At 43.4% G+C, this 22137-nt stretch overlaps 2 protein-coding genes across 2 annotated transcripts; both read left to right on the forward strand.

Annotated features, from left to right (window-relative positions):
* The first annotated feature begins 8 nt into the window (after nucleotides 1–8).
* LOC108112134 (endochitinase A-like) lies at nucleotides 9–6221 on the forward strand. The gene is made up of 7 exons (XM_017221883.1): nucleotides 9–23; nucleotides 119–368; nucleotides 2020–2633; nucleotides 2773–2905; nucleotides 3027–3223; nucleotides 3909–5366; nucleotides 6180–6221. The coding sequence occupies exons 1-7, from the start codon at nucleotides 9–11 to the stop codon at nucleotides 6219–6221; spliced, it is 2709 nt and encodes a 902-aa protein (XP_017077372.1).
* On the forward strand, nucleotides 6011–19719 carry LOC108112935. The gene is made up of 10 exons (XM_017223328.2): nucleotides 6011–6278; nucleotides 12242–12543; nucleotides 13418–13519; nucleotides 13587–13853; nucleotides 14266–14360; nucleotides 16593–16684; nucleotides 17152–17344; nucleotides 18972–19107; nucleotides 19167–19307; nucleotides 19380–19719. The coding sequence occupies exons 1-10, from the start codon at nucleotides 6225–6227 to the stop codon at nucleotides 19495–19497; spliced, it is 1500 nt and encodes a 499-aa protein (XP_017078817.1). The 5' UTR covers nucleotides 6011–6224; the 3' UTR covers nucleotides 19498–19719.
* Nucleotides 19720–22137: the final 2418 nt, after the last annotated feature.

Here is a 22137-nt window from a genome sequence, read left to right on the forward strand (position 1 = left end):
CGTAAACAATGTGCGATATAGGAGTACACCCACCTTATCGGGCAAACAACATAGAATGCAACTTTATTTGAGCTGTAATTAATGGGTACCTTTTCTACTCTATTTCTCTTGTTTACAGCCCGACCGCTATGTCCCCGGCTCCCCCATCTTCCGCGACGCCAGCAGCCCAACGCCCCACGCCGCCCTCGCGGGGCCTATAACATCACCGCCCACCTCAGCCTCCTCCTCCTCGCCTTGCCCCTCCCCCTCTCCCTCCACCAGCACTGCCACCGCCTTCGCCGCCAGCACCGCCGCCCGTAGCACCGCCAACAGCACCAACGCACCAGGAGCAGGAGGATCAACAGCGTCCAAGAGCCGAGGAGCCAGAGGTATGTTTACAATGTGTAATGAAAATGTGTTTGATAACTTTCGTTTATGCTGCGGTTTTCTTATAATAACTTAATTGATTTTTGAAAAAGATTTTAAATATATTTTTTAATATTTGCGTTGATTTTGGAATACATTTTTAAGGGGGAAAAGAACTCTGAAAGCAGGAAATGAATAATAATTTCCCACTACTTACTTCTAGGAATTTACTTCATTAATCTACTTTTGTGTTTTTAATAGTTTCTTCCTTTACTTAAAATATTCTATAAGGAAAAGCTATACCAATCTAAAAAGATGATGGCAAAATCTTAGAAAAATAAAATCAATCAATTCTCTAATTAAAATACAGTGAAAAGTCTGAAATAGAAATAAAATTAGTTAGTAAACGATTGATCCTAGTTATCCCATAAATTCTATTTTTGTTGAGTTTAAATTAAACTAAATTTTAAATTTTCCTTAGAAGAAGAAAACTTATATTTCACTCCGAAAACGTTACCTTAAACTGAAACCCATTTTCCCTCTGTGTAGCATAAGATTTGTGGCCTGATGGCTGATAGTTGACACAGTTTTGGCGACATTTGTGTAAATAATGTACAATGGAAACATGCAAATGGCCCTGCCCGTATAATTTCCGGCCCTGTCAAACTTTGCGCGAATTCTGGGCCAAAGTCTCCGTCGGAGTCGACCTCTTTTTTTCTTTATGCCCCTCGAGTTCCCTGACCTCCCCTTTGGCCAAATGCCGCCCACATCGACCAACTGGACTAACTTGGAAGATGGCTACCTTATGGGGGGAATCTCTTTAAGTGGGCTTGGATAAACAAGCACCATTAGAAGGAGAGCGGTTGGGCAAAGGGCAGCGAGGACCGGGATACTCCGTCGTCCGCACAATTAATTGTGGAATGGAATTCGATTATTTGATGATTATTATCTCAGCGCTGTTTGATTGTGTGCTTTGTTTTTCCACGAAAAGTTCGCCCTGTTTACGTGCGAAAATCTCTCACCCATTCCACGTTTGCGGTTGGGGAAAATCCCCGGGGGTATACACCACTCTCCGCCGGGGATTGGAACCCAGTTACCCCCCGGGTTTCGGGGTTGAGTCACTTAATGGCGCAACATGTGAGCCGCCGTCGAATGAGGTGCCCGTGTCACGCTATAGTCCATCGATTTTATTTGTTGATTTAGGAACGTTCCAGTGATTGTTGACGGGGTGAGGTTGCCGACTGCAGTTGAATCACATACTGCACCTAAATTCTATTCTTTTTGTTATTTTTTACTTAGAAAGAGATACAAAGCTTGAAATGCAGTTCTTTTCAAACTGTGATTAGGGGTACAAAATGGCTTGAAGTTCAGTTCTTTTCAAACTGTGATTAGGGGTACAAAGTGGCTCACCTTTCTCGTATATTGAAATGGTTGAAAGACAACTTGTAGTTAGTTTGGTATAACGAAATGCAAACCTTTTCTTTAAAGAGTAGGAGTTAAAGGAGTTAAGAGACAAAAAACTAAACAAACAATTTTCATTCGCGTCGTTAAACAAGCATTTACACATTTTAAGCAACCGCAAATAGAAAACCGCAAGCTGAAAATGAAACCACAACTTTCTTTGAGTGTTCATAACCGACTTGTCTTTCGATCTGCCCTTATTTTGAACCACAGCCATGACGGCATCTCTTGCTCATGCCGCACAGGGTAACCACAACAGCAATAGCAACAGCAGACCCAACTCCAACTCCAATTCGAACTCCGGAAAGCCCAAGCCACCGGCTGGTTATATGAGTACCAGATCAGCGGCAATGATGGCCCTGGCTTTGGGTCAAACTTCAAGCGGAAGAAGCGACAAGTCCCCGCCAGCCAACCGTGCTGCTTCTCCGGCTCAATCTCAATCTCAATCCCAATCGCAGTCTCCGCATCCTGCTGCCAGAAGGATGTCGAATGCCTCTTCTCTACCCTGCAATGTCTCCAGATCGAAGCCTTCAACTCCAACAGCGTCCAGAGCAGCTGCTCAGCTTAATGGTTCCAGTGTCTTCTCCGGCGGAAGCAACTCCAGTGGCTCCGACAACGATGGCTTCAGCACGTCCGGCTCTTCGGCCGCCACAGCTCTCCGGCGGTTGTACTTCAAGAGCGGACGCAGCATCAAGAACAAGATCAATGCCTCAACTTCTTCTGCAACTCCTCTCAATGGCCTACCCCTGAATCCCGTGTCCAGTGCTTATCACAACTCCGTTGCCGGGCCCATTCACAATATGACGACTGCAGGTGGAGTTCCAAAGGTAAGTATTCAGGATATTATATAATAGCTTGTTAATATTTAACAATAACACCCCTCAACTAAAGATTTTCCATTAATAAGGAAATAGGAAAGAACTTGATATTGGCAAACCTCAAGTAATCTTTCTCCTCCCTTTACAGCTGGTGGTCATGGGTACCTCGTCCGCCTCCATACCGGATACCACCATCAACACGTCCACGGACTCGGCCTGCACTCTGATCACGAATGTGACACACACGGATACCTCCGAGACGTGCGACTCCCTGGACCTGGGTAAGGACTCACATCCTGATGTTATTGCTTGATTGATGTCCCAACGCGGCCGCATTAATTAATCAACTAACTAATCAATCTGTCCCGCGCCTTCTGCACTTTGCTTTCCTTCCTTCTTTAGGTGACAACTCCGGTCCCAGTGAGCCGCTTTTCAGTTCGCTGGAGGAGCCACTACTCACCGCCGTCCATATCGATTCGGAGCACGAGGGCTTTGGAGGAATGGGAGGCGCCAGTGGACGCGTTGCCACTGAGCTGGAACTAACGAGCTGTTCAAGGTATCCGCCCAGGCCCGACATGAATCTCCAGGACAGCGTCGAGGTACGAAACGAAACCAAACGGAACGGAATTAAATTCCGGATTAAATCCGCTTGGCCAAGAACCACTTCCGCCACTGAATCATGTGATTATTTACTTCGCATTGTGTCCTGAAGTTGCTGAAGGGTGTCTCAAATGGGGATTTATTCCTCTTTAAAGCTCGAAGAGCTGCTTATTGATGGCCAAGGACTTTTGAAGTTCTGAAAAGTTGAAAATATATTATTAGGCATTCGGAGGAATCACGGACAGCTACCTAGTAACATGGCAAATTGGAATTTAATGATATACAATATTTGATTTCCTTCTCTAATCTTCATATTCATAAAAGTTGGTTATCCTTAAAGCAGGATTTTTAAACGAAAAGGCATAAAACCTTTCAACCATAAAGAAAAATATAAACTTTGAACTTCGAATAGCTTACATTCCCAGCCCTAAAACAAATTTTTCATCACTTTGTGCAGAAATTTACCCTCAAGAAACTAAAAGCCATTCTCCAGAACATCAAAATTGCTTTGACATTTTCCCTTAATTTACTCCTTTGCCTGGCAGAGCCAAGAGTCCCGATAATCAATCCTCAGAGAAGCAATAAATTTGATTGCTTATTGATTACTTAAGAGTATATTAGCCTTATGGTGCAACCTATAAACTGTTACAACATTCTCCCCTAATTTACCACTTTGCCTTTCAGAGCCAGGAGTCATGTTTGTCCATCCTGACCGGCGAGCCGTCTTCCACCACACCACTTCTCTCCTCGCAGCGGCGCCACCCGGCGGGCGGTCACTCGCCAGGCAGCCAGCGGGATGAGCGTAGGGAGCGCAAGGAACGAGAGCCCAGCACGGCTCCACCGCCCACTCGAGTCCGGGAGCACTTCACCTTCGATCCCCCGCAGTCACCAAAGTCGGCGCGCAGCAGCGAAAAGTCCGCCAGCCACTTTTCCTTCAAGAACTATGGTAATGAGTCGGGAAAGGAGGCGGGAGTGGGCTTGGGAGCAGGATCTGGAGCAGGAGGAGGAGGAGGACCTGGATCCGGGGCTGGGGGCAATGGAGGCGTGGCTGCCAGCGAGGGCGATGAGGAGGATGACGAGCGCAGTGGAGATAGCGTTAGCAATCGCAGCAAGAAGCTGCGTCCCCGGGAGCGTGACCCCAACCACATCTCGCCCAGTGTGTCGCCGTCACACAGTCGCCGTGCAAGTCCGAAGCGGGAGAAGCGCAGGACGACGCCCATAGCCTCCACGGGTGCCATAGCCAAGGTCAGCTCGGCGCCGCCCACAATGAAGGACGTGAATTTCTTCGGGAGCTCAGGGAAGCAAAAGCAGAGGCAATCCCAAAATGTTCCACCCCATCAGCTGTCTCCATCCTCCCAGCAGAGGAAGTACTCTTCCAGTTCATCGAGTGGAAGCAGTGAGCGCTGCTTGAGAGAAGCCACCGGACCCGGAACCATGTTCCCCTTCGATCGGGAGGCTTTGGACTACGAGCGCATCCAGAGGGAGTGCTTTGCCCCGAGCTCCACGACGGCCAGCAACAGCAGTGATTCGGAGGCGGAAAACTGTTCCGTGTATGAACGGAAATCTGGGGCAGACATTTTCCAGCAGTACTCGCGGTTGAGCCACCAGGAGCAACTGCAGCAGCATTACCAAGAGCAGCGAGACTGGGAGCGGGATCGTCCGCCCTCGCGTAAGAATTCCAAGCGTATCCGGCCGGATTCGGTGATCCATACGACCATTCGGGAGAATCAGCAGTATGTGCCGCAGTCGGATGCCTTCTATCCCCAGGCCAAGTCCTCCTCTTCGCCCAGCGATCATTCCTATGCCGAACTGAACAAGTTCGAGGACATTGCCAGTAAGTTTGAGCAGATCCCGCCCAAGCTCGGCTCCGGCTCCGGATCGGTGTCCGGATCCCTGTTGAATCTGCATCACATGATGCCCAGTCCGGGCAGCGAGTCCGCCGTCAGTCCCACGGACTCCTCTCGCCGGAGATCCTTCAAGAGCAAGCAGCGGCATCAGAAGGAGGAGCACTTCTACATCCAGACGGAGGATCGAAACAGCGCAGGCAGTGCCAGTGGCAACGGACCCATCAACGTGACCGCCAATCCCCTGGAGGCAGCCGCCGTCTGCAAACAGCCACGCGCCACCATCGTCGTCCAGCAGGTGAGTACAGTCGGGGGTGAGATATTAGTAATTACGATAAGTTTGCGGTAAACAAATCTATATAAATATTTCCCATTCGATTTATTGCATTTTCTGTTTATTTTGTGTACTTTAAGTCATAACAATCTCTGAGAAAATACCTTAGATTGTTATGATAACTTTATTATTTATTTATTTCCAAAAATAAATTATTAAGTGTTTTTTCTTACTAAAACTTTGAAAGAGATCATAGATTTCATATAAACTGTAACTGCCCTTTTTATCCTTTCTACTTCTAAAAATATAATCAAATATAAGCAATTTCCTATAAAGGATAGTAATTTCCAAAGAAATTCTCTGTTGTAAGGAAGATAATGAGCCCTCATTGATTTATGGGCAGGTTCTATTGATAATGCCATCCGTATATATAGATAACGGAAGCTCTCTTTGTCCAACTCTCCGGCTTCGATATGCCACCGTGTGGGGTCTCCACTTCCCGCTTTCCATCTGCCGCTCTCCATGTCTCCATGCTTTGTCTGCTCTCTCCAGGCTCTCCCAACCGTATATCTCTCTCTGGATATTGCTCTCTCTCTCGGCCGATTTTCACAGCTAATAAAAAGGGGCGCCCGACGCCGATCTCGTCAGTTAAAGAGAGCCATCCGAAAGCAAAGCATCGTCATTATAGAAACGGAATCGCGAAGAATCAGATACAAATACCGACTTCTACAGATCGTTTTCTTAAGTGCCAACCTGTTAGTGTTCGCTATGTAAACGCGGTGACTTAAGGACAGATAAAGAGTTACAAAGAGGATACTAAATCCGCTCAATTGACAGTTAAATTCCATTTACAAGTCTATAAATCCGGTGAAGCAGTGAATCATGGCGCCCTTCTACAAGCGCATCTGCCGCAGTCTTTCAAAGCGCTACAAGGAGGTAACTATAGCCCCGCTCTTTGGGATTGGGAACAACCCACAAATAGTGTAACTTCAGGCTGGGGTAACATACCACCAAATCCCTGACGCGCCCGCTTGATTGATTTTGCTAATGAGGCAACAACCAGGCGGAGGCATCAATATGCCTTCTCCGTGGAGGCATAGATAAGATAGCAAGTTGATGCCTTGATCCAACGAACAAGCGATATGCGAGATTTATCGACTGGCAGTGACGTCAATTTGGCCATAAATTCGCACTCCGCTCCGCTCTGCTTGGGTCCGAAATAGTGGTTATGGATTAATTCCTGCTCCTGCCTAGATCGGAATTCGGGTGACTTATCAAGTTATCAGGCTATAAAGTTGGGGGGCTGGAACTGGTACTGGTACAGGGGCAGGGGCACCCACTTACCCACTATGAATATTGCGCCACAATCGCCGCTTCAGTGAATGAGTTTCTGACCCACAATGAATTTGTCGTAAATAATTAAAATGTTGCAACTGACAGCGAAATATGGGGGTAGTCTTTATTATTCCGTACATCTCGCAGATGACAGCTGTCAAAATAAACTACCACAGCAGAGCGAGGGACCCAGTTGCCCAGTTTGTAGTCCAAGCATCGGTCCAGTGCCAGATCGCAGGTTGTTTTCGCCTTATTTATTATTTACTTGCTCAAATCGGATCATAAAAACATAAAAGCACAGGCCGCCGCCGTACAGGCAAACAGGGAAAAGGGGGCGGGAACTTGTCATAGACCCAGATGTATATCTTTATATATCTTTATATATTTAACGATTTCATTGTAATCGGCAGTGAGTTAGCATTTCATTCTTCGAACTCTTGCCCATGATGCATAAAGAGAGGGAATCGCTGGGGTTGTTGGAGAAGAGAAATGCATATTCATCAGTTACAGATACAGATTAAGATACATATACAGATTCATATACAGAGTCAGATAGATTATAGATGTTCGATGCGAAGGCACTTCCTGGTGAACAAACAATAATAACAAGCATTTATGTATAGATATACTGAGAGGAAAATATTATGCGTCGTACAATAGAATTTTCATCCAAAATAAATGACGTCCGGAGTGGAGATTTTCCGAGAACCTAGCGAGGGGCATCCTCCTTTATTTAGTGCCCCAACCTTCAATCAGGTGTAAAGTGTAATTGTTTTCAGCGCAGATCGATTGCCTCCATAAGTTTGTGAGGATTTGGTGGGGTGTGCGTGTGTGTGGGCAACGAGACGTATAAATCTACATAAATTGCAAGCGACCCACCGATACCTGGCGATTTATCTACCAGTTGCCCTCACTCGCTCATCCATTTCACCCACTCACCTGCTCACCTTGGTCGCTTCTTTGGCGAATTATTAGCAGGCACGCACCTGGTTTGGTGGCGAATGCAGCCTTGTTTCATTTGGAGGTTGTCTAATCCCCCAGCTCTCCCCCAGTGCCGCCTTCGTGCCATTTCCACCTTCCTCGAAGTAAACATCGGCAGAAACGCAAACATGTTTCCAGTTTTTCACATTGTCGGTTGTTTCCTATTGATTTTACATTGAGTGGTCGAATGGTTTCCTTTGATTGCAGGCAAATGTGTGAGAGAATGCATTTGCTGGCTCGCCTTGGACGCCATAAAGCGTGGCTAAAACCGCTTAAGCCCTCTTCTGTGTCCTTGTTTGGTTTTCCTTTATGGCCTTAAATGGTGTATCTGCCCAGATGTGTGCAGCACAATTGACCAAATCATCTGAAAATAACTCGAAACATTAATTAGCCATTATTTGTATCAGCCAACTAAACACACATTAATTGGCCATTATTCCTATGGCTCAGGCCCAGTAGCCTTCAAAGGTCAGTTTCCCCAAACATTTCTTGGCACTTTCACTTAGCGCCGCGGCCATTCACTCTTTTAGTTTCGCAAAATGGCAGAATTTGCCGATCATTGATAAATGATAAATGGCCAAAACGGTTATTGACTCTGCCAGGGCCACAATATCCAACGTGGCTAATTATAACGCGGGAATGGCCAAACATTCGCCAGAGTTCACTCTCAGCGACTAGGGTTGTGGTCAGGGACTCGATTAGGTTCACCTCAACCTTACCAGAGAGATTTGAACCCACTAATTGCCCGACCTGAACTTTCCTCCCAGCTGGACGCTGCGTATACTTGATAATTGCCAACGGCACGTTGGCCGGCTACTTAATTCGGCCACTTGATACCCCCCATTTTGCTCCACTGCTGGCTTTGCTCTTTTACGACCCCCGCAGCCATTTCAGAATCACTTTCCCACTTTTTGGGGCACTGTGTCTCTGGGCACTGGATTCAGTGGGCCGCTCGGCCCGAGGCCAATTGCCTTATGAAGTGACATTAATTAGCTGATTTATGAACTGCCCCCGCACCTGGGCCAGTTTTCCGTCAGCCCTCCATTGATGGCGAATTCATTGACCCCATTCGGCTTACCGAAGGCTGCTGCTGCATTTGCTGCAGCTGCATCTGCATCTACATCTTCGTCTACATCTACATCTGCACTTTATGCAGCGATGCCATAAATAAACCTTTGCTATAAATAAACACGTACAAGGAGATACAGATATGCGAGCGTTCTGCTCTTGTTATTGTGCATATGCCTCACATACCACATACCACCGCCGAAAGTAATCGTTCGCGGAAACATTTTCCAGCAGCGCGAATAGTTTGCTGCAGGTTATTTACCTGCACTTTGCACTTTTCCGCTCAGTCGTCTGACTCGTGAACAATTTCGGTTGAAATCCGCTAACGAGAAGGAATCACCCGAAATGTTTCACTTTGTTACTAGCAGAGAGCAGTCCATCACACTTTCATCCCGACCAGACATCATCATGATTAGTGTGCGGCGGGAAAATGGTTGTGTTTGGAAAATCACAATTTAAACAGCGACTGCCTCCAGTAATGGTATGTTTTCCTTTTGGCCCACGAAAACAAATCGCTGGGCCAGCCCCCAACAGGTTTTCAAGTTGCCCGAGTACGCTTTTTATTTTTAATATTCGTTTGGCATGAAAATAGCCAGAAAACCTGGCCACCCCGACCACCGCTTCTCCGTGGCTCTTTCGCCGGATTTCACAGGCGATTGAACACAGAGCGGCGTGAAAATGAAACAAAAACATGAAGAGTGATTTGCATGCATGGAGCCGTGTGCTGGATTATTTTCAATACATACTTAGCAAACTAAATGTATTTTTAAACGATGCCAAAATTCGAGGGGAACTCTCGAATCGATCGGGTGTGAAATGAGTTCTGGCAGCTCCTGTAATATCAATTATAATTTATGCGAGAATTTCGCACAATCGACCATCATTCAGTTCGATTTGCAGTTTGCATTTTTCATAAACAAAACCGACTTTAATTGCATTCCAATCTTGGCTAATGATTATAGTTATCTCCTCTTGGCATTCGGCAGTTGATTAATTCCTGCCAATCTGACTTCAATTCCTGCCAATCTGCACGTAGACCAGTCCTTTGACAATAACATTTTTTCGTGCTAGACTTTTCTCACTTTCACTCGATTCGAATGCCTAACATTTTATGCGCCTGTTTTTCTGGGAGTGCCATACATTTTCCTAACACCTCGAGTCGGTTTGCTTTTTAATTGCCGATTCCCATGCCTTTGGATACACAAATGCGCTGCGTAGTACTCTTCGGCACCAGCATGGCATCTCCAAGCATGTTCAGGAGGCAAAGTTGATCGAAATGGAAATATGACTTGGGACTACCCATTGCAGGTTTTAAAACGAGTCAGTTGATATTTAAACGTAAATTGGCTTAGAAAACGAATTCATTTTGGCTTGAGAAACTGAACCAGCAACTGGCCTTTCATCTTAAAAGAAAATCAGTGAATAAATTGCCTTACATTAACTACTTTCCATACATCTGCTAAACTCATGTTATACCAAAATCTGACTTAGTACTACTTAAGATATACTTTGAAGGAGTAGCTTGCATACTGCTAGTCTGCTAGTGACAGCTTTTGCAGCCTTACAAGTTTATTTGCGACCACACTAGCCAACATTAAACATTGTTGTACCCAAATATCAAAGTTCTAACCTTAGTTTATTTCAAACTTAAATTCTATTCACTTTAAATACAGTCCAGAAGTTATCCAAAAACTTAAGAATATCAGATAATAAGTGTTGCTGAAATATAAAATACTTAGCAAGCACTTTCCTTCAAATTGCTACCGTAGAAGTTCTGTTCTTTATCGCAGCTCGCTCTGGCTTTTTCGGGAACTCTGGGGTGTATGTGGCAAGTTTTTTTCCCCAATGCAATCTGCTGCTAAAAATAATCTGACAAAAAGTAGAACCGACGCACTAAGCGATGCAAGAAAAACTATTTTCGGCGTTTGTGTAATGGGGAAAATGGGAAATGGCAGCCAAGATGAAAAAGAGCAGCGTCATAGCAGCATGTCCACAGCAATATTACTCATACGCCGCGTGTAACGCGTCATTGCTTGTACGAAGACGATGGCGATGGCGACGACGTTGGCGATGGCAGTGGCATAATGTCGGAGACTTTCCCGCGGGTTTCGTCATCAGTGAAAGTGTCGCCTCCCCTTTCGGCGCCATCAAATTGCTCCCCTGGGTCGGATCAGCCAGAAAGTTTCTCGGTTGGCCACTTGAAAAACTTGATTCGAATGTGGGAATGTTGGATGGTCTTTAAATGGAAGGAGATGTGAAATCGAGAGGCTTTTGTGGGCGGTATCATTAGGACCACTCTCACACACACACACACATTCGCACATTATTAATTAGCGCTCGGGTGAAATGCAGAGTAAGTTTTTCCTTATGCCCCTTACTGTCGTGCCTGCCAATAAAATACACAAATTAATTTGGCCATTCGCTGGATAAATATGTCTGTGATGTTGTGTGGGTTCTCAGGTAGACTTTTTCCGAGTGCTGGTGAAATTTATGGGCCTGCCTTTTTTGCCTGCGTAAATTCTTGATAATTTAACATGAATAGCAGTCATTTGTTTTCGCCCAGACAGACGAATCTAAAGCTGAACTTTGATAGTGTTTTATGTTTGCCGCATTGTTTTGGCCAAACAAATGAAACATGTTTAAATATGCTGGTTCTGGGAATTACTATAGTAACTATAAAGTAAGCTGTCTTAATACTAAGGAATTATTTTCACTAAACTTAAATCTGAGTTCATAACAGATGAGAGCTTAAATAACTTATTAAGTTCATAAAATTTAAATACCATATGTGGATAGCTTCCTGTCTGGTGATTTATTTAAGTGGAGATTGGGATACGAGCACGAATTTTAAAATACTTTCATGCCTCAAATCGGAATTTGCATGAAAACTACGAGGTTAATTATTCCGCATGTAGCACTTAAGTTTAGCTTGATGGCGGCAATTCAGATATTTGCTTAGTTCTTGGGGGCAATTTCCGTCAGCCAAATTAGACTCTAGGCGGAGCTTATTAAGCCTATCATTAGGCTCTATTAGCTGTTAGCCAGCTAAATTCTGGTCAATAGTCCTTGGCCAGTTAACCGAAGGCGAAACATAAATTTACGGGAATTCACCTCGACACGAATGCCGAGAAGTATTTGAATTTGCAATTGCAGACACGCAATGCAGAGGCTTACGGCATTCTGCTGGCTTTTGCATGGCCTGTCAGAACACCTGTTCAAGGTGTGTAGATAAAGCAAAAACTTTTCAAAATCGCTGGGAAAAACCCTTGAAGGGTAGCGGATCCTTGGGGCAGCAGAAGAAGAGCGAGGAAGACTGCCACAAATTCATAAGCTCGTGGGGGCGGCGGCGTTGGCAATGAATGAAGTCATCGGGGCATGAGCTCTTGGTCGAGCAGTTGCTTTTCAATTGAAATTGCAGCAATCCGCTTAACAATCAACGATACTTCCGACACCAACCCCTTTCTGTTTTGTTTTTACCAACGCTCTATCTATCTATCTGTTTTTCTCCTTTATAGCCCTCGTTAAGTCTGGACAACACAGTGGAGACGCTGCTAATCAAGAACGAGGGGGACTTCATCAGCGTGGAGCAGGGCAAGGAGCTGGTGGCTCGGAAGCGCAACTCGCAGCAGCTGGCCCATCCGCCGACGCATCTGCACCACCACCCACAGACCCATGCCCACAACCATCACAATCACAACCACCAACAGCAGCAGCAGCAGCAACAACAACAGCAGCACAAGCGGGACGAGAACATGAGGCAGCTGCTGGATGTGACCAACACGCTAACCATCGAGGAGCTGCGCGACTTCGAAATGCGGTAAGTGGGTATGCTTCCTGGTTCCCTAACCACTGCGACCTTTGACGGATTACGTTTTATGGCCCGGCCTGAGATTTAATTTCCGATTGAATGCCAATCGATTTTCAAGACTCTCGTAAAAAGCTCGGACCAAAGCAATCAAATTTTAAATGGCCAAACGGGCAAACAGAGAACAACAATATGAGAAGAACAGGGGACCGCTTTTATGGCCTTCACCTGCCAGCAGTTTTGCATTGCAACAAACTCGAAAGAGGAAAATAACGAGAAAGAAGGGGAAAAAGCCATGATGGGATCATAACTTTTTAAATTACTCATACGACCTGTTGCCAGTTCGCCATGCCAAGCCGTTTGGGGGCGAATTTAGTTTTGTTTTTGGGCAAAAATTCCAATGGATAAACAAACATTTCTGACTTGCTCGTGGACGCAGTTCCTGCATCTGATTGTCATATTGGAAATTTAAATATTTGAAATATTCCACACAGCCCAGGCTGAACTGCAATGCATTAAATTTCATTCTGTTTCGGGCTTTCCACCAGATTGGGCGTTTTAATTATCAATATTTTCGCCTTTCTGGCTTGTGGTTAACTCGCTTCGACGCCCAAGGACACTCCAAGCACATGTCCTTTGGTCTTTTGGCATTCAGAGTGGCCAAGGACATGGCAGGTGAAGCCAGAGAAGAGGGCGGCGACGGCGTTGGGTAAGAAATGCATATCTGGATCTCCATTAAACCGCTGTCATCTGCAGTTTGGTTATGAGTGGCATTCGGTTGGCCCTCTCCTCGTCTCCCACAATGACAGAACATGAGCCTGCATAGAGGACTCGAATTTCTAGCTTGACTTTCGGCACTAACGATGTCGCCTTGTTACTATTCCAGATATGGCTCACCACATCACAGCCGCTCGCAATCGGTGAAGATGCCCGGCAGCAGGGCGTCGGGAAGGCCAAATCAGTTGTGCCTCCCCCAGCAGAGATCCAGGTGGGTGTTTGGTGGCCACCTTGCGGCTAACATCTCTATCATAATAACCAATCTTTCCATGGCTTAGAGTGGCTTCCATGCCGAACACTGGAGTGGAGGAGGAGTACTACAGGCTGCGCCACTTTTCGATCACTGGCAAGGGCGTAGTTAACCGCGGCGATTCCTTAAAGAGCCGACGCAGTCGCTCCAACAACAGCGTTGCCAGTTCGAATTCCAGCACCGAGCACTTGACTGCCCAGCAGCAGCTGTCCGCCCCCGCATCCGTATCCGCCCGAACCTCGTTGGCCTCCAGCAGGGAGAGCAGCACATCCAATCCAGGCAATGGTCCATACAGGTGAGTCAGTTCTATTGAGTGATTTATTTCAAATTTTCGATTTTACAAATATATTTTTATATATTTTTTCCTTAAATTAAGCATTCAATTTGGCAAAAATTACCTACAGCTCTTTTCCATTCTATCGAACTCATAATACATTATCAAAATTCGTGATTTAATATTTATTTAATACACACATGCCATTAGTAAAGGCTGTCCAATTAAAAATAATTTTTATGTACATAAATCAATGGACCAGTCTGGCCTTTATAAAATTGCTGTTTCCTGCAACCTTTATGAAATTCAAATCAATGAAATGATGAAAAGGTCAAGAGGCATTAACATTAAAATAACAATAATAATATCAACCGATTTATCATCGAAATACAGTAACTAATTGGCATCCTCCGCTTTGTTATTTCCATTCCAGGGTCCTAATGCTAGGTGGTCCTGCCGTGGGCAAGAGTTCGCTTGTCTCGCAGTTCATGACGTCGGAGTACCTGCACGCCTACGACACGAGCATCGGTGAGTGTACATCCCCCATCCGGAGATGCTTGCTTCCGGATTCCGGACCTTAGACCAACCTTCCACCCAAAGTGCACTGCATAGCCCCTGTCCTTGTGTCATCCCGTGTCTGTCTGCTAGTCGTGAGCGAGTGCTTTGGCTTCAGTTGATATTATTTCATAATTCATTGGTTGGCACTACCTCCGTTTGCCTAGTCGATGTTGTAGCCGTGCTGTATTATGTTGTCCTAACTGGCTATCATATTAGTTTGGTTTCTGTTTGGCTCTGTGCCGTCTGTTTGCCCCCGTATCATGGATCATAAAAAGCCATCCGTGTTCGGAAATTTTTATTTTTATTTTTTGTGTTTTTTAGTTCTGTACTCGTTGTGCCTTGTTTTGTTCCGTTGAGTACGTACCGCCTTCTGTTTGGTTTCGTTTGCTTTGGGCGTTTTATGAGTGTGCCGAGCTATTGCCACCACCCAATGGGTCAACACATATTGGCATAAAGCATAACAAACGCTGCTGCAATGAAAATAAATTCTCCTCATTTTTGGGTTTTGCGATTCTATAAAGGAATGGAATTGGCCAGGGAAAACTGTTTCATTCTCTGGCAGGGAGTCAATGAAAAGATTCGAATAAACATTTCTATTGGCACAAAAGAACGAAGGCAAAAAAATTAATAAAAGAATAAATCTTGCCGCGAATAGAAAAATTTAATAAAAATAAATTTGTCGCTCGCTCGTCGAACATTTGGAATTTTTTTAAAGCAAAAATTGAAAGGTTTTCGGTTTTGAGCAATTCCAAGTTCCTTTAGCCATACTTAGCCACCGATGATCCCACTGTGTATATGCTTATCCAACACACAAGACCTCATATTGAAATCCGCTACTGTATCATACTGTTCTATAAAGAAATGATAATTTGTTCTGTTTCTCTCCATTCCGAATATCAACCAATCATACAACTCAATGTCTCAAACTGACCCTACAAAACTCGAAAAACAACAACAACAACAACCGTATTAACAACAACATCTTTGTACATACAACTAATAAACCGAAATCGTATACCGAACCAAAATCGTGATCGTGATCAGATCTAGGCAACTGTGATATACGCATACTAATTGAAAAAGCCGCCGACGGTAAAAGCAACCAGCAACTGAACAATATTAATAATAACCTTGTTAATTATGCTACTCCTTAATATTTATCCAAATATCTCTATATACATATAATTGAAACGCTTTTCAACTATCCAACAAACTTAACCAAACAACAAACTAGCTAAACACTTAACCCTCGACTGCATTAGCCCTGCGATTAAATGCTAGAGAAACTCCGTCCTCCTTGCGAACCGAAACACACCTGCCCACCAGCCACGCCCCGGAAGTTAGAGCTAGCAATGCCATCCCCCAAAAAAAACACAACATTAACCATTACCCCCCCAATATCTATATAATGTATAGTCCCGTAGACCTTTCCAATCGATTGTCAAACGATTGCGGCCTTTGTTTCGCTTGTGATTTATGGCCAGTCGATGGGCAACCTTGGCGGACTGGCGCTCTACTGCTCGTATATTGAAATGATTATGCACATCACAAACACAACAAATGAAATTTAATTAATGATTCGGTGAGAAGCACTGGGCTTCGAGTCGTGGCTGCAATTATTGATTGCCACTGGGGACGAGGCACAAATAATGAACGTGCCATATATATGCATATTCGAAAACTACAAATGCCACAGCTTCCCCTTAGTTTTTTTTAATTAAAAGTATGAAAACAGTAGAGAACACATTAAATGAATAATTGAGAAAGCACTCACTAACACAAACGCAAACAATGCCACACACCACTTTTCACTACCTTTAGCAGATGATTTTTCCGACCAGACTGTAGTCCCTGTTGCACCCATTGCATTGCATACTTGTGGTGGGCAATTTAATTTCCCATAAGTTAGCATACATTTCGGGGCACTCCGGGGTAGACTTCCGGTCAATCCCCGGGCTGTGTTCATTCAACTTGGCTAATGGGTTCACAAATACTCGCATGCAGAGGACGACACTTGTAGATACACCCATCAGAGCCACACACAACAAATACATGCACATACTCCTTGTTTCTGCACTTCCAAAAGTTGATGTTGTAAATCATTTCATTGCTTGACATTTAAGTTATCGAACTTGAGCTTTATTTTGACGCACATGGAAATACATTGGTTCTAACCTAGACTTTCTCCTTCACTGTGTGCAGATGACGAGTCTGGCGAGAAGGCCGTTTCAGTATTACTCAGTGGGGAAGAGTCCGAGCTGATATTCATCGACCATGGATACACCGAAATGACCGTAAGTACCATTCAAATCACTTACTGTTGTATAAAAAGGAAAGGACAGTGGTCACAATAGTGCTAAAGATTATATTTTGGTTTTATTAGTAAAGGTCGATACAAAATAGTTAAATATTGAAAAGTTTTTAATGGATGTTATAATGGAGAAAGAATGTAAATTGCTTTGAAAAAATCATTTTGCGACCTTGGCTTTTAGAGTGTGTTAAATGGATTTGAAAACAGCATCTATAGCTTTTAAAATACCCATTATGTAGCCTTCGGAGCTTTGTTGCTATTATTGTGACCACTGCCATTATATATACCTGCTCATCCGTCTGGCGCCCTGCACTCTATCAGTGACATTTCATAATGCCATTAGCATGCACGGCCATCAACTAACCCACACAAGCGGGGAATCACACTTTGCCAAAGCTCTCAACCTCACTCAATGTCACCTCGGTGTCACCTCCACTCCTCCATTCACAGCCGGATGAGTGCCTGACCAACTACGATCCGCACGGCTACTGCGTCATCTACTCGGCCGCGGACAGGAGCAGCTTCAGCGTGGCGGAGCAGGTGCTGCAGGTGCTCTGGACCAATCAGAACATCGCCCAGAAGGCAGTCATCCTCGTTTCGAACAAAGCGGACCTGGCCAGAAGTCGACTGGTCACCTCCGAAGGTAAGTGACACAATATACCCGTCCATATATTAAAAATACACGAGGATGTGTGGACAGATTCGGGCGATTTCTCCCTTCATTAACACTCGAAAGTGCGCTCGATTGGGTCTGTTAAAAATAGATATATACAAACATAAAGCCGATATAGTTTGAGTGTGTGCTCAGGACCAGGTTGGCTACGGCCAGGTGAAGAGTTTGCCCAAGCGGAAGTCATCCGGCGGTTCGCCTACACAAACAGCCGGAATCTTAAATGGAGGAGATAGGATGGCCACATTCCTCCCCAATTGAAGGTCACCATTTTCGGGGGTCTTTTTGTCTACTCAAGTACTTTCACTTGACTTTCATATCGGATTCCCTTTAAGACGAAGGTAACTGGGGCGCTTTCATCTAAGTAATTCAATATTTTCCGTTAAATTACGTTTGTTATTATGAAAGTGGGTGAGGATGGAGAGTGGTGGGCGGGTTGGTGGTGGTGGTTGGTGGCTGCCTGCTGGAAGGGTTTCACAGTTCCGCCACAGAGTAATGGCAGTGGCAGGGAAATTGTTTCAGCGCAAAATTGATTACATTTCGTCCCGTGTGGCATGTGTTCCGCTCAAGGTTTAAGGCCCATAAGCCTATTGTTGTAAACAGGGCGACAACAGGGGGCCCCCAGCAACCATCTCCACCAACGCACAGACTTGGAATTGGGCGGTGAGTTCCTGTCCACCTAATGCGGCGCCCTAATTTCATAAAGTATTTATAGAATTTTGTATGCCTCCGGCAATAATAAAATGAGCGCTTAGCCCAGAAATGTCTGGATAAGAGATATATTCATAAATCTATACACTGTCACAGTGATTGGAAAAGATACATATGGAGTGTCTGAATAAAAGGACAAACCGTATGTAGTGCGTCATATATATGCAAATACCCGTGTCAGTTCATAAACTCTAAAATAGCTTTTGAATTCGTAATGCCCTTTTCTCGTTTTCCATTTGCACCTCTCAACTTTCGGCATACTTAATGAGGTCTGCGCCATTCTTGTGACGCACTAATTATTCAATTGGGGTAAATATTGGCCCGATGCTGGGAACTTCTGTTTACTTTTAATTAGGCTCCAGCTCCAATTCTAATCGAAAGTCGGGAGGTTAAGAGCTTAAGTCTTTAAGGGCTCAGGGAGGCCTGCAGCCCCTATCAAACTGTAATAAAACGAACAGAAAAGTACATATACAAATATATATATATTGGACAACTTTCGTCACATTGTTAATAAAAATGTGAGCCTGTCATAAAATTTGCACCAGGAGGGTCACACGCATGATGTACCTCCGCTTACTGCGAACTTTGATGCTCCAGATTTTACGAGTTGTGTACACAACTGTGGACAAGACGTGACGAATGGGAAGGGATGGGAAGGTGAAGGTTGGGGATAGGGATGGGGATGCCCTGCATCGTCAAATCGCCAACGTGTTTAGATACAAATCCGAGTCCAAGTTGAGGTTTTATGGCCAACTCAGAGTTAACTAAGCGAGGCCATTTGATTTGATTAACTGGGGTGACGGGTGGCCAACTAAGCTTGACTCTGATGCTTTTGGCCATAATTTCCACACATTTTCACTTAACCTCTCACTCGCTTCTCCCATTGCAGAGGGCAAGGCCATGGCGACCGCCTACGATTGTAAATTCATCGAGACCTCGGTGGGCATTAATCACAACGTGGACGAGCTGCTGGTGGGTCTGTTGTCACAGATACGCCTTAAGCTGGAGAATCCCGAGAAGTCCAGGTGGGTTGATAGTACCCTCAAATCTTAACTTAACTAACTTTTGGCTATAACTTTGGCAGGGATCTTTTCCGTAAGCGTTCGATAAGAAAGTCAAAGAGACGCGCCTGCTCCCCGCTGAATGCAGGATGCCTGAATGCCAATACCCCGCTGGGTCCGCTAGGAGAGACAGTGTCCACGCCCCCTGGCAGTGCCCAAAGCAGGTGAGTCACGCCCCTGACAGGCTATCAAAATCAGCCCGTAATGCCAAGCTCATTTACCCTTCTCTTTTGCAGTCCCCGCAAATACCGTGGTTCAAGGACCTCGACCAGCCTGAAAGTCAAGGGACTTTTGGGCCGTGTCTGGACGCGGGACTCCAAGTCCAAGAGCTGCGAGAATCTGCATGTACTCTAAGCAAAGAAATAATCCAAAGTGTATCCCAAAATTTTCCTATAGAGTATGCAAGATCCTAGGCATAACTATTAACTAAGTTAAAGGCAACAGACTCGACAACTACCGGGGGTATTATTCCCAACTGTACATATTGTGTATAATTTTAGCTTTAATTTACGCTAGTCACTTCCCCTTATTAATCATTGTATATATTTTGTCTAAATATAAAGCTATTATTTCTAATTGGTTCCTTATGGTTTTCCTGTTTTCCTGTAAGCATGAGTTGGGATAATTTTCATTACACACGGACCTAGTTGCGACTGGAATAAATTTGATATATTTTCGATTAAAGGAATTTAGAAAATACAAAGAAACCAAATTAAAAAAGCAATAATTTTTGAAAGAAAAGTAAAAATATTTTACCCTTGTTCATAGACAAAGTTAATGATACCAATTGTACTGATTTTTTGAAGTTTTGGCGCTCGACCGCCAGATGAAACTTATTGTTAATTATATACGTGTAGTTATACATTTGTAATGGCATTGGATTGCATTTTAAAATTACATGCATACCCACATGAATGTTAATTGGCTTAAATGCTCAGAATTTGATTGACCGAAAGAGAACCAGAAACTATATATACATATATATTAACCACATTGTGCGATTTTGCTTAATTAGTCCTAGGATTTTTGCCATAATTGTTATTAACTATTTTTTTTTGTAAGGAGCCCATCGTGCACTAACAGCCGGCACGCCCTAGGTTTCTCATGTTAGTCGGGACCATTTCAAAATTAATCAAAGATAACAGAAACAGCAACAAGAAACACTAGATATACGCAAAGGGCTATTTTTAGGTTCATGTCAGCGTAGTTTTACATTAATTCAATATGTGATTTTACACAAGGTCCACGAAATCGAGAGCAAAAGCAAAACCATTTTGTTGCTGTGTGTGCTGCGACCTGCTCTATCAAATATTGAGGTCGGATTGAGAGTTTTGAGATTTTTAACTATGAATGTCAACACTAGTAATAGCTTAGGGCAAACCACACACACACACACCCATTCCATTCGCCTGCGGGCAGTACTAATCTAGATGTCCATTGAATGTATTATAGATGTCCATTAAGTATTATAATCACCAACAATTGCAGCACAATGGAATTTAACGGAGTGAAGTTCTGGCCAATATCAAGGTATCCGAGTAGTTGGAACATTGAAGGAAACCCTATAAAATACGTGCATCCTTACATATGTGTAATATAACCAATCTATACCAGATAGTTAAAATATACTTATAGCTGTAATCGCATTTTTGTCCAGAATTCAGTGTTTTATTCCCGCTCAACATCAATGAATGAATTCGAGCCGAACACTATGTAGGTCAGTGATAGACTTAGGCCACACGCGATTTGCACAGATTGTACAACACTTTATATAGGGAGAGCGGAAGTCAGAGTCAGCCATGAGTGTAAGCAGTGGCTAAGTGGTGAAAAGTAATCAATGAATGCATGTTTCGATTTTCTCGCTCCGATAATATATGTCTAATGAGTGTATATTAAATGTGAAAAGTTCAATTTAACCATTTCATAATATGTGTTTCATTTAGGGGTGTTTCATAAATTAATATTTTGTAATAGCTAATTGGTAATTATTGCTGTTTGGGTTATATTTGAAAAAAAAAACTTCCAAAAGATATTTAACTTTTAGAGCAATTTGATGTGCCACGTTATTAATTCAATTACATGGCCTACGAAGTTTCCTAACTTCAGCAATTTTAACTTCACCACAGCTATTGTAACTTCTCTTGTAAATATGTAAATTACAAATCTTATAAGTACCAATGTATTCATTCACCAATTTGAAGCGGAATATTTGAATTAACAGTTCTGTTAAATGTTACAGGCTCTTCCCAGCAAAACTATGTACAATGGTTTGAACCTTCGATAAACTCACCTTTGATTGATTATATATACACACATAAAAACAATTTTAGAGACGCACTTAAAGTCCAAAAGGAGTTTTCTTCATTCATTGCAAATTCTATAGCCAGATTGTTAATTGGCAATTTATTTTATTTTTTGCAAAATGATTATTATTTTATATGGAGGGTCATAGAAAAAAATTTAGTCATAAATATATATGGGAGATAAAAAAAATATATATAAAATGGATCAAATATATACCGAAAAGCGGTTACTTACTAATAAAAAAATAAAAATATGATACAAATTAGTTAACATATTAATTTATATTAACTAAACTGTAGTAGACTCGATTTAAAGTTCTCTTTCCAAATTCAACCACAATATACAAACATGCAGCTTAAAATTGCAGAGTGAAAAAGATCCATCCACAATACTTATTCATAGTCGAAATTTAAATACAAAAGCATTCATATATTAAAAATGCAAATGAGCCATCTGAAAATAAAGTAAAAGTCAAATAGTGGCGCTCTGATAACAGCCGAAGTATCGATAAGTATTTACTGTTTTTCCACTCTTATACACATTGAATTTTAACACTACTGTTAGTGATACTGTGTATATAGGAAAAAAAGAAAAATCTATAAACTACTGTTCATTAAGCAAGGTTGAAAAATTGAGTTAATACAATCGAGCTATTGTTTTGTTCTGGATTGGCGTCAATAAAAATACTAG

Source organism: Drosophila eugracilis, unplaced genomic scaffold (assembly GCF_018153835.1).
Source record: "Drosophila eugracilis isolate 14026-0451.02 unplaced genomic scaffold, ASM1815383v1 contig_90, whole genome shotgun sequence".
Classification (NCBI taxonomy): domain Eukaryota; kingdom Metazoa; phylum Arthropoda; class Insecta; order Diptera; family Drosophilidae; genus Drosophila; species Drosophila eugracilis.